Source organism: Rhinolophus hipposideros (assembly GCF_964194185.1).
Source record: "Rhinolophus hipposideros genome assembly, chromosome: 19".
NCBI lineage: Eukaryota > Metazoa > Chordata > Mammalia > Chiroptera > Rhinolophidae > Rhinolophus > Rhinolophus hipposideros.
In genome coordinates, this window is record NC_138065.1 from 20135484 (window position 1) to 20148658 (window position 13175).

General features: G+C 37.1%; 1 protein-coding gene across 2 annotated transcripts in view; it reads right to left on the reverse strand.

The window, feature by feature from the left end:
• Positions 1-13175, reverse strand: part of MFSD14A (major facilitator superfamily domain containing 14A) — a 36971-nt gene that overhangs the window by 20702 nt on the left and 3094 nt on the right. For both annotated transcript variants that reach the window (XM_081026046.1, XM_081026047.1), the window contains exon 2: positions 1872-1967. In XM_081026046.1, coding sequence (XP_080882172.1) covers positions 1872-1967 — 96 coding nt within the window. The remainder of the gene's footprint in view (positions 1-1871; positions 1968-13175) is intronic.

The window sequence follows — 13175 nt, forward strand, 5'->3', positions numbered from 1 at the left end:
ATAAACCACAGGAAAATTTAAAAATGGCTATACACACTTCAAATCCTGATGATAAATTATGGAAACATCACAAAAAGCTTTTTTGATGGCTTGCTAACAGTTTACCCAATATTTTAATCTCTCTTCTAGGCTAGTGGTTGGCCTGCCAATAACTTCAACTATCTAAAACATGGCATCACCTACGACCAGCATTCCCCAAGACTGAGTACTGGGACAAAGCAAGCCTAGGTTGTAATAACAACACTACAGTTTACTATCAAAGTAGCAAGGAAATTTGCTTAACTTTCTAAGCCTTAATTTTCTCGTCTGTATTAGGCATCTAATACCCACTGAAAGGTGGTTTTGAGGATTGAAAGTGATAATGTATTTAAAGTGTTTTAGACTGTGCCTGGACCCATCATACTATAAATATATATGAACTGTTAATTATTACATAGCTCAAGTCCTTTAAACCACAGGACTGATGATCCATCAGACAGATTTACATGTTACGTTGGTAGTAGATTATAAACAAGCACACATAGAACATGAGAAAAAGTTAACATAAAGGTGTGAGACCACAAAGGTATGTCTGACAGCACCTGGGTAGCCCCTCACATCACGTTATTACAATATAATTAAGTTGCGAATGTCTTAATTAACTTGCATCATCTGATGAAGTTCCAAATCAGTGTACTTGGATTATGAAGGCAAGAAATGTATAATGTTTGAAAGACACCTATTATTACCTATTATTAAACTTAAAATAAAATCACATTTAAAAAGCCCACTGTATTTTGAAAAGCCCACTTTATTTTATGTATAACTGATGAACCACTGCAGGTAAATGAGCTGTTCCCTTCTAAAAATGAAAGGATCCCAATCAAAACATACTCAAATGAGCATTCTTACAATTATATGTGGGAGAACCGTCATTTGTTTCAAGGAACTATTCTGACTTGCAATACATGGTTTATTACAAAAGAATTGTATTTCAGATTTTCTTTTCTCCTGAATCTTGTTTTAGCAGTACTCATTAACATGCCCTGTACATTCAAAAGAACTGTTAGACATCCATGTTTTATGTAGATACAGTATTCATCATGTAGCCCTATTATAACTATTGCAAGAAATATGGAACATACTTTTTCTTAGACTAATTCAATCTACTTATATGATCATTCAATTTATTTATAAACAAGCTTTTTGTGAAAACCTTTTTTATGTAATAATGAACAAGCTCATGAAAACATAAGGAAGTATACTGGGATTCGGTAAGCTGTCCGTTTACCCTAATCACACCTCTCAAGATGAAGACTACCCTAACTAGTCCTTGCGTCATTGCATTCCCCCCCAAAAGGAGAAAACTAGCTGGCATGTGAGTTGGTTAGTCTGCCAGGGAGGTCTTTTCTAAGGTTCCAAACCTGGAAATATTTGGGTAAAACCAGCTTAGGCCTCTGAAAAGAATCACCTTTCTACATAGTTACCTCTAGATCCTTGGCTTAAACTAAAAGAAATTTGTATTTGGAAAATGCAACGACATGAACGAATCTGAAAATGACAATGCTGAGTGATTCAGTCAGACATCTCTCCTAAGCCTGTGAGTACGAGAATCCCTTCCACCCCATCGCAGCAGAGTGGTGGTTGAGCCCCTGCTTAAACATGCCCAGTGTTCATCTGAAGAATCACACGTGTCCAAGCCCTCCCCCCAAAAAAAGAAAGGGAGAAGGTTGAAAAAGACAACTAATGCAGGAAAATACAATACTGTAGGCTTGACTAATTCCAGTTAGAGAAGTAACCATGGAAATGTAAAAGGGCTGTCTTTCCCCCCTGAAACTGCAGAAAAAGAGATGTTTTTAAGGGAGTGATAAATAAGTTAAAAGCTTACTTACCACCAACGTGGGTGCCGTCAATAATCCCCAAGCAAAGAACTCCAAAAAGATGACGATAACCGCATGATAAACACTAGGAGAACCTATTCCTTGAGGCTATAAAAACAGATTTTTAGAAGTTAGTGCAAAAAATCAGAGACACCAGGAATAAAAATCTGGTGTTCTGCTTCTCTGAGCATATTTTCAAATGAAATATCAATTTACTTTTTTCAAGTACTTCCAACAAAGCAATTCATAGATGCCTTGCTCTCTAAAGTCATTTTACCAGTTCACTTGTGAAAAATTTGTACATTTTTCACTTTGTCAGAAATGCAGTGCCACAACTTTACGCAAAAAATAAGATAAGTAGTAATACTTTAACAATAAAACTAGGGACTACATTAAACGAAAAAGTTTATGCCCAGCACAGAAGCCATCAACAAAATGAAAAGACAACCTACTGAATGGGAGAATATCTTTGCCAATGATACATCTGATAAAAGATTAACATACAAAATATTTAAGGAACACATGCAACCTAACACCAAAAAAAAAAAAAATCTGATTAAAAATAGGCAGAGGACCTGAATAGACATTTCTCCAGAAATGACACACAGAGGGCCAATACACATATGAAAAGATACTCAATGTCAGAGAAATACAAATTAAAACCACAGTGAGATATCACCTCACACCTGTCAGAATGAGTAACATCAATAAATCAAGAAACAGCGTTGACGAGGATATAGAGAAAAGGGAACCTTTGTGCAGCGTTGGGGGGATTGCGAATTGGTGCAGCCCCTATGGAAAACAGTATAAAAGTTACTCAAAAATTTAAAAATAGAACTACCATTTTGACCCAGCTATTCCACTTATGGGCATTTATTCAAAAAAATAAAAAACATTTAATTCAAAAAGATATATGCACCCCTATGTTCAAATAGTAAATAATTCAAATTGTAATGTTCAAATTGTGTGTTCAAATTGTAAATAATTGCAGCATTATTTACAATAGCAAAGACATAGAAGCAACCTAAGTATTCACTGATAAACAACTGGATAAAAATGTGGTGTACACACGCCAACACTGGAATATTACTGAGCCTTAAAAAAGAATGAAATCTTTCCATTTACAACAACATGGATGAACCTAGATGGTATTTTGTTGACTGAAATAAGTCAGACAGAGAAAGACAAATACCATATGATTTCACTTACATGTGGAATCTAACAAAACAAAAACAAAATAAGCAAGCAAAAACAAGAAAGAAAAAAAACCCAGAAACTCAAGAGATATGGAGAAAAAAATTAAGGTTGCTGGGGGGGAGGGGGGGTTTGTGGGATGGTGAGGAGGGGAAGGGATTAAGAGGTACAAATTGGTAGTTACAAAATAGTCATGGGGATGTAAAGTATAGCATAGGAAATATAGTCAATGATATTGTAATAACTATGTATGGTGTCAGATGAGTGCTAGAATTATTGGGGTGATTTGAGCACTTCATAAAGTATACAAATGTCTAATCACTACACCATACACCTGAAACTGATATAATATTGTATGTCAACTGTAATTCGAAAACAATTTTTTTTTAATTAAGCAATTAATAAACAAAAAATTTTTAAAAACTGGAACTATTCTAAAATGTCAGAATGCACTTTTTAATTCAATTGTCCTAAATGGTCTGCACTGAATGCAACATACATCAAAATGTTACAAACATTGGAATCTTTGGTTAAGATGGTGGAGTACTAGGTAAGTGCTGTGCTCACCTCCTCCCATGATCACATCAAAATTATAACAACTACAGAACAATCATCACTGAGAAATCTCCTGAAGTCTAGCTGCACTAAAATCCTACAAGGATATAGAAAAGAAGCCACCTTGAGACTGGCAGGAGTTGTGGAGACACAGACTGGGCTGGTTCCACACCGAAATCTGGTGGTTAAAAATCAGGAGGGATATCTTGGCTGTGGAGGTCTGCCCTGAGTAGCGAGGGGTCCCACCCCCACACTAGGCTCCCCAGACCAGGGTTCCAGTCCAGGGAGAGAAGTCACCGTAAATTTTGGCTTTGAAAACCAGTGGAGACTGTAGCTGTGTGAGATGAAGGGAAGCTGAAGTCCAGGCATTCCTCTTAAAAAGCCTGCCCGTAGACTTGCTCACTGATAGATTCACTCACTCTGAACTCTATGGCTGGGGCAACAGCTCGAAAGGTGCGAGGGACAAATGAGGAGAAACTGAATTGACTGGCTTCAGTGGGAGGCCTGGAGGGGCAGATTTCTCCCAGACAGAAGTGCTGGCAGAAGGCGCTGTTCCTTTTTTGAGCCTTTCCCACACACAGCCTGTATTCCCAGGCTGGCACCACATCTAAGTCTCCATCAACCTGGCTAACACCACTAGCCCAGCCCTGGTGATTCCCTGAGACCTTGGAAGCAACCTAAGTGTCCATCAATAGATGAATGGATAAAGATGTGGGACCTGTACAAAATGGAACATTAGTCAACCATAAAAAAGAATGGTCTTGCCATCTGCAAACAAAAAGTAATCCATCAGATGCAGAGTTCAAAACATTGATGATAAAGATGTTCAGTGATCCAGGGAGAACTTCAACAAAGAGATGGAAAACATAAAAATAGAGATAGAAAACAGAAAAAAGAACCTGTCAGAAATGAAGAATACAAAAACTGAAATAATGAATACCTTAGAGGGAACCAACAGCAGATCAGATGAAGCAGAGAATTCAATCAGCGATTTGGAAGATAAGGTAACAGAAAACAACCAATCAAAAGCACAGAAAGAAAAAATAATCTAAAAATATGAGAATAGTTTAAGGGGTCTCTGGGACAACATCAAGCATACCAACATTTACATCACAGGGGTACCAGTGGGAGAAGACAACAAGGAATTGAAAACCTATTTGAACAAATAATATCAGAAAACTTCCCTAAGCTGGCAAAGGAAATAGGTATAAGATATACAAGTCCAGGAAGCTCAGAGTTCCAAAAAAGATGAACCCAAAGAGGCCAACACCTAGACACAACATAATTAAAATGCCAAAGGTTAAAGACATAGAGAGAACCTTAAAAACACCAAGAGAAAAGCAGTTAGTTACCTACAAGGGAGCTCCCATAAAGCTGTCGGCTGATTTCTCAACGGAAACTTTGCAGGACAGAAGGGATGGGCATGAAATATTCAAAGTGATGAAAAGCAAGGACCTACAACCAGGGGTCACTCTACTCGCCAAAGTTATCATTTAGAATTGAAGAACGGATAAAGAGCTTCCCAGACGAGAAAAAGCTAAAAGAGTTCATCAACACCAAAGCAGTATTACAAGAAATGTTAGAGTGACTTCTTTAAGAAGAAAAAAAGATTTTAAAAATATGAATAAAATGGCAATAACTACGTGTCTATCAACAATTACTTTAAATGTAAAAGAATTAAATGCTCCAATCAAATGACATAGGGTGGCTAGCTGGAAGAAACCCAAAACACTAATTTGAAAAGACATATACATCCATATGTTCACTGAAGCATTATTTACAGTAGCCAAGATATGGAAGCAACCTAAGTGCCCATCAATGGGTGAATGGATAAAGAAAAGGTGGTACATACAAGTATACACAACGGAACATTACTCAGCCATAAAAAAGAATGCACTCTTTCCATTTGCAACATAGATAGTTCTAGAAGGTATGCTAAGTGAAATAAGTCAGAGAAAGACAAATACCAAATGATTTCATTTAAACAAGTGGAATCTAAACAGAAAAATAAACAAAACAGAAACAAACCCATAAATACAGAGAAAAAAATTGATGGTTGTCAGATGGGAGGGGGTATAAATGAAAAGGGGTAAGGGATTAAGAAGTACAAATTGGTAGTTACAAAATAGTCACACGGATGTATAATATAGGGGATACAGTCAATAATATTGTAATAACTACAGTGCCAGGTGGGTACTAGATTTATCGGGTGATCACTTCGTAAGTTATATAAATGTCTAATCACTATGATGCACACCTGAGCTAATATAATGTTGTATGTCAAGTGTAATTGAAAAATAGAAAAATATTTAAAAAAGAAAAATTAGCTATCCTATAATAAGCATAAAAATATAACGGTAAAAACGTAATTTACAATAGCGCCTGTGCACACATATACACCACTCGCACACATTTGTTTGTCACTCTCTTTCTCTGTAATTCGTTGGTCTTAGAAAACAGATGATTTATTCCTGATGTCTGCTGTTTTATAAGTATATTTATATATTTTTATATATATATATATACTTATATGTATACGTATAAGTATATTTATAAATGTATATATATATATACTTACATGTATACTTATGTATACATATATTGCCTAGAAATAAACATTAAAAAGTTATATACATGAAGACTAAAAACGATTATTTCTACAGTCATACTTCAAAAAACAAATTCAAAATAAGGTTGCAGTACTTTCATCAGTAAAATGGTACATAGTAGATGATTAAACATTTGCTGAAATTTAACACATGAAACTATTCTTTAGTTACTTATATTGTTTTCAAATTGAATAACTGTTCTTAAACTTCACGGATGAATGGACCCTTTTGGGAATGTCCCTAGAAAAATGCATAGTATAAGAAAACTGTGCAAACAACTTCAGGGTGAGCAGACGAAGTTAAGAACTCCTGATTGAGTTGGCATCCAGAGATCAAAATGGAAGCGTGAGGTGAGTCTCTGGAAATCTCCCCTAGAATTTACAACGAATCAAACAATTATAACTCCACAAAGGACTCCCTGCACAGCAGACAGGCAAGACGAAGAGACCCACTACTGAATTCACCTAAAGGTGGGTGAGTCACGCAGCCGGGGAGGAGGGAAGGGAGAAGTGCGGAGCCGGAGCCGTGCGGGCACAGGATGCAGACCTAGCTCAGTGCTCCGAGTTCGCTGCATCCTGGAACTACTTCAGCTGCGGCAGAGAGAAGAACTCGGACTGCTAGGGCTCCGTTTATGGCGCACAGGGCTGAGGGGACAGCATGTAACACGGCTGAACCCAACGCTCACAGCAGAGACCTCAGAGAAAAGACTGAGGGGAGAAGGCTGAAAACGGTGGTTTAAGCCCTCACTTCCGACCAGAGAACAGAAGCCTTAGGAACTGAGACTAGCAGCCCCCTCGCTACCCTCCCAGGGCTCGCCCCGCCCCCACCTGCCCGATGCTAGAAGTGGAACAGTAGCAGTGTCAGATCAAAAGAACAGAATATTTGCTGTTCTGAGAACTGTGGTCCTCAGACACAGATTCGCAACCCAACTAGTTCTGGCAAAGGGGCAGGAGCTGTGGAAGCAAAACTGGCTGTGGTGGTGGGTGCCACCATTGTTCTGGGCCACCTCTCACAACTCACCCCGCCCCTGGCCCCACCTATCTGGGCAGATCCCTGCAGGAGTAAACAGAACTGCTGAAACACACAGGTTCTGAATCTGGTGCAGGAAGAGCTTTGGAAATTCAAAACTTCTCAGCGTACCCACACAGACAATGCGCCCTGTGACCCAGGCGAACTGTTAACAGAGGAGAAGCCAGTCTCCCAGGGAACCCCACCATTGTGAGAAGCTGGAATAGTGCAGGGAAAATACAGCACTACAGTGTGAGAGAGAAAAATAGACTGCAGTTGGAGAAAAAATAAAACTTTCTACCAACAAGTACTGCAAAACAAAAGAAAGACCTCTTCCTATCAACCTGTTGCAGAAGCCACTCCTGTAGATGTCTAGGAAGAGAAATAATAAGTCAGTAATTGCCATGAATAACCAAGGCAACAAGACAGCTCAGAAAGAAAGTGAAGTCTCCAGAAAAGAATTTAAAGATATGGAAAAATGTGACTTAAATGACAGAGAATTCAAGATTGCAATTCTGAAAAAACTCAACAAGACGCAAGAAAACACAGAAAGGCAGTTTAATGAACTCAGAAACACAATCAAAGAACAACATGAACATTTTACAAAAGAGACTGAAATTTAAAAAAAAAAATGAATTTCTGGAGATTAAGAATGAAACAGTCAGGTTAGGTAGTACAGTTGACCAGATGGAGGAAAGAATCAGTGACATCGAAGATAGAAACCTGCAAATTACATGGATGGAAGAGAGACTTGAGACTTAAAAGAAATGAAAGAACTCTACAAGAACTTTCAGACTCCATCAGGAAGAGCAATATAAGAATAATGTGCATACCAGAAGGAGAAGAGAGAAGGGAACAGAGAGTATATTCAAACAAATAGTCGATGACAATTTCCCAAGCTTGTGGAAAGAACTGGATCCTTGAATCCAAAAAGCAAATAGAACACCTAATTACCTCAACCCCAAAAGACCTTCTCCAAGGCACATTGTATTGAAGCTATCCAAAATCAACGAAAAAGAAAGAATCCTCAAGGCAGCCAGGGAAAAGAAGACGGTAACCTACAAAGGAAAGCCCATTAGATTATCATCAGATTTTTCAGCAGAAACAATACAAGCAGGAGGGAGTGGAACCAAATATCCAAACTATTGAAAGAGAGAAATTATGAGCCAAGAATAATATATCCAGCAAAGATATCCTTTAGATATGAAAAAGGAATAAAGACCTTTCCAGATATACAGAAACTGAGGGAACTTTCTAATACACGACTTGCACTACAAGAAATACGAAAGGAGGCTATTTGACCACCATCAACAGGGACAATTTGTCGCAACATAAAAAGGGGAAGAGTAAAGGCCTGAACCGGAATACGGGAATGGAGAAAGTAAGCGTGCTGAAGAAAATGGAATACTCTAAATATCAAACTTTGTTTTACATATAAACTTGAGGGTAACCACTCAAAAAATATCCAGAACTGAAATACATACTGTAATAAAAGAAGAAACAGAAGAAAATATCATAGAATACCACCACACAGAAATAATAGACAACAACAAAAAGGCAAGGAAACAATGGAGACACAGCCTTACCAGTAAACTAAAGATAGAATGACAGGAAATCCTCACATATAAATAATCACCCTAAATGTAAATGGACTGAACTCATCAATAAAAAGGCACAGAGTAGCAGACTGGATCAAAAAACTGAACCCAACCATACGCTGTCTCCAAGAGACATCTCGACTACAAGGACAAGCATAGACTCAAAGTGAAAGGGTGGAAATTGACACTTCAAGCAAATGGTACCCAGAGAAAATCAGATGTAGCCATAGTGGTATCAGATGAAACAGACTTCAGGGTGAAAAAGGTAACAAGAGACAAAGACGGACATTTCATAATAGTAAAGGGGACTATACAACAAGAAGACATAACAGACATCAATATTTATGCCCCCAACCAGGGAGGACCGAAATATACCAAGCAACTACTAACAGAACAAAAGGGAGCAATTGACCAAAACACAATTACTGTAGGAGACTTAAACACATCATTGACAGCTATGGATAGATCATCCAAACAGAAAACAAATAACGAAATAGCAGCCCTAAATGACACATTAGAAAAAATGGATATCATTGACATATATAGAGCACTTCATCCTAAAACATCAGACTATACATTGTTTTCTAGTGTACATGGAACATTCTCAAGGATAGACCATATATTGGGACATAAAATCAGCCTCAGCAAATTTAAGAAGATTTAAACCATTCCAAGCATATTCTCTGATCACAGGCTTTGAAATTGGATATCAACTGCAAAAAGAAGCAGGAAAAAACACAAATACATGGAGATTAAACAACATACTTTTAAAGAAGGACTGGGTCAAAGAAGAAATTACAGGAGAGATCAAAAGACACATAGAAACAAATGACAATGAAAACACATCCTACCAAAATTTTTGGGATGCCGCAAAAGCAGTTTTAAGAGGGAAATTTATATCATTACAGGCCTATCTCAAGAAACAAGAAAAATCCCAAATAAATAACCTCACGTTACACCTTAAAAAACTAGAAAAAGAAGAACAAGCGAAACCCAAGGTCAGCAGAAGACAGGAAATAACAAAAATCAGAGCACAACTAAATGAAATAGAGAACAAAAAGACATTAGAAAAAATTAATGTGACAAAGAGCTGGTTCTTTGAAAAGATGAACAAAATTGACAAACCCTAGGCTAGACTCACTAAGATAAAAAGAGAGAAGACACTAATTAACAAAATCAGAAATGAAAAAGGGGAAGTTATCACGGACACCACAGAAATACAAAGGATCATCCAAGAATACTATGAAGGATTATATGCTACCAAATTCAATAACCTAGAAGAAATGGACAGGTTCTTAGAAACATATAGCCTTCCTAGACTGAAGCATGAAAAACTGAAACTTGTAAACAGACCGATCACCAGCAACAAAATTGAATCAGTCATCCAAAACCTTCCCAAAAGCAAAAGTCCTAGACCAGATGGCTTCACTAGTGAATTCTACCAAACCTTCAAAGAGGATCTAATACCAATCCTGCTTAAACTTTTCCAAAAAATTGGAGAGAAGACTCCCTAACTCATTTAACGAGGCCAGCATTACTCTGATACCAAACGTTGGTAAGGACAACACAAAAAAAGAAAAACCACAGACCAATATCTCTGATGAATACAGATGCAAAAATCCTAAACAAAATTCTAGCAAATCGAATGCAACAATGCATTAAAAAGATTATTCACCACGACCAAGTGGAATTCATCCCCGGGGCACAAGGATAGTTCAACATCCGCAAATCCATCAATGTGATACATCACATAAACAAAATAAAGGACAAAATCATACGATTATATCAATTGATGCAGGAAAAGCATTTGACAAGATACAACATCCATTTAATATTAAAACACTTAATAAAACAGGTATAGAAGGAAAATACCTTAACATAATAAAGGCCATATATGACAAACCCTCAGTTAATCTCATAATTAATGGTGAAAAACTGAAGCCCTTTGCTCCATGTTCAGGAACACGACAGGGCTGTCCCATATCACCTCTGCTTTTCAACATAGTGTTGGAAGTCCTTGACAGAGCAATCAGACAAGAGAAAGAAATAAAAGGCATCCAAATTGGGAATGAAGAAGTTAAATTGTCACTGTTTGCAGATGACATGATATAGAAAACCCTAAAGACTCCACCAAAACGCTATCAGAAACAATCAACGAATACAGTAAAGTTGCAGGGCACAAAATCAACATACAAAAGTCCATTACATTCCTATATACTGAGAATGAAATCTCAGAAAAAGAAATACAAAAAGCAATTCTCTTTGCAATTGCAGCAAAAAGAATAAAATACCTACGAATAAACTTAACCAAGGATGTGAACGACCTATACGCTGAAAACTATAAGACATTTTTAAGAGAAATGGAAGCAGAAACAAAGAAATGGAAAGACATTCCATGCTCATGGATTGGAAGAATCAACATAGTTAAAATGGCCATATTACCCAAAGCAATATACAGAATTAATGCAATCCCCATCAAAATACCAATGGCATTTTTTAAAAGAAATAAAACAAAAAAACCATCAGATTTGTTTGGAACCACAAATGACCCCCGAATAGCCAAAGCAATCTTAAGAAAAAAGAACAATACTGGAGGTATCACACTCCCTGACTTTAGCTTGTACTACAGGGATACAATAATCAATACAGCATGGTATTGGCAGAAAAACAGACACATAGACCAATGGAATAGAATTGAGAACCCAGAAATAAAACCACATAAATATGGACAGATAATTTTTGACAAAGACGCAAAAAACATACAATGGAGAAAAGACAGGCTCTTCAATAAATGGTGCTGGGAGAATTGGATAGCCACGTGCAAAAGAATGAAACTGGACTTCTATCTGTCACCATGTACCAAAATTAATTCAAAATGGATCAAAGACTTAAGCATAAGACCTGACACAATAAACTGCATTGAAGAAAACATAGGTACTAAACTTATGGACCTTGGGTTCAAAGAGCATTTTATGAATTTGACTCCAAAGTCAAGGGAAGTAAAAGCTAAAATAAACAAATAGGGCTATATGAAACTTAAAAGCTTCTGCACAGCAAAAGAAACCATCGACAAAATAAAGAGGCAATCGACTGAATGGGAGAAGTTTTTTGCAAACAGTGCCTCCGATAAGGCGCTAATATCCAAAATATACAAGGAACTCATGAAACTCAACAACAAAAAAACAACCCAATTGAAAAATGGGCAGAGGACCAGAAGAGACATTTCTCCATAGAGGACATACAAATGGCATATAGACATATGAAAAAATGCTCAACATCACTAATCATCAGAGAAATGCAAATAAAAACCACAATGAGATATCACCTCACCCCAATCAGAATGGCTGTCATCAACAAGACAAATAGTAACAAGTGTTGGAGAGGCTGTGGAGAAAAAGGAGCCCTCATACACTGTTGGTGGGAATGCAGACTGGTGCAGCGGTTATGGAAGGCAATGTGGAGATTCCTCAAAAAATTACGAATAGAATTACCATATGACCCAGCAATCCCACTCCTGGGTAACTACCCAAAAAATCTGAAAACATTTATCCATAAAGACACGTGTGCTCCAATGTTCATTGCAGCTTTTTTTACGGTGGCCAAGACATGGAAACAACCAGAATGTCCTTTGATAGATAAATGGATAAAGAAGTTGTGGTATATATACACAATGGAACACTATTCAGCGGTAAGAAAAGATGATATAGGAACATTTGTGACAACATGGATGGATCTTGAGAGTATAATGCTAAGTGAAATAAGTCAGACAGAAAAAGCAGAGAACCATATGATTTCACTGATATGTGGTATATAAATCAGAAACAAAAAAAGAACAAGACAAACAAATGAGAAACAAAAACTCATAGACACAGACAATAGTTTAGTGGTTACCAGAAGGTAAGGGGCGAGGAGGGTGGGAGATGAGGGTAAGAAGGATCAAATATATGGTGATAGAAGGAGAACTGACTCTGGGTGGTGAACACATAATGGGATTTATAGATGATGTAATACAGAATTGTACACCTGAAATCTATGTAATTTTACTAACAATTTTCACCCCAATAAATAAATAAAAAAAGAACTCCTGATATGGAATCACACACACTTTCATGTAGTTTATCTTACTGTATACCACTCAAACACACAACCTATTAAGTCTTACCCTGGCTTCAGAGCCAACTGAAATAGAATTTCAAGAAAAGAAAAACATTTAGTAAGTTACGATTAACCTGGTTCGTTTAGAAGGGTTCATTTCTTTCAAATGTTAAAAGCTGTAATAAATCTAGTATTTTGACAAATCATTAACATCTCACTACTAGCTCTGTTGATAAATATTAAAACTGGCTGATCAG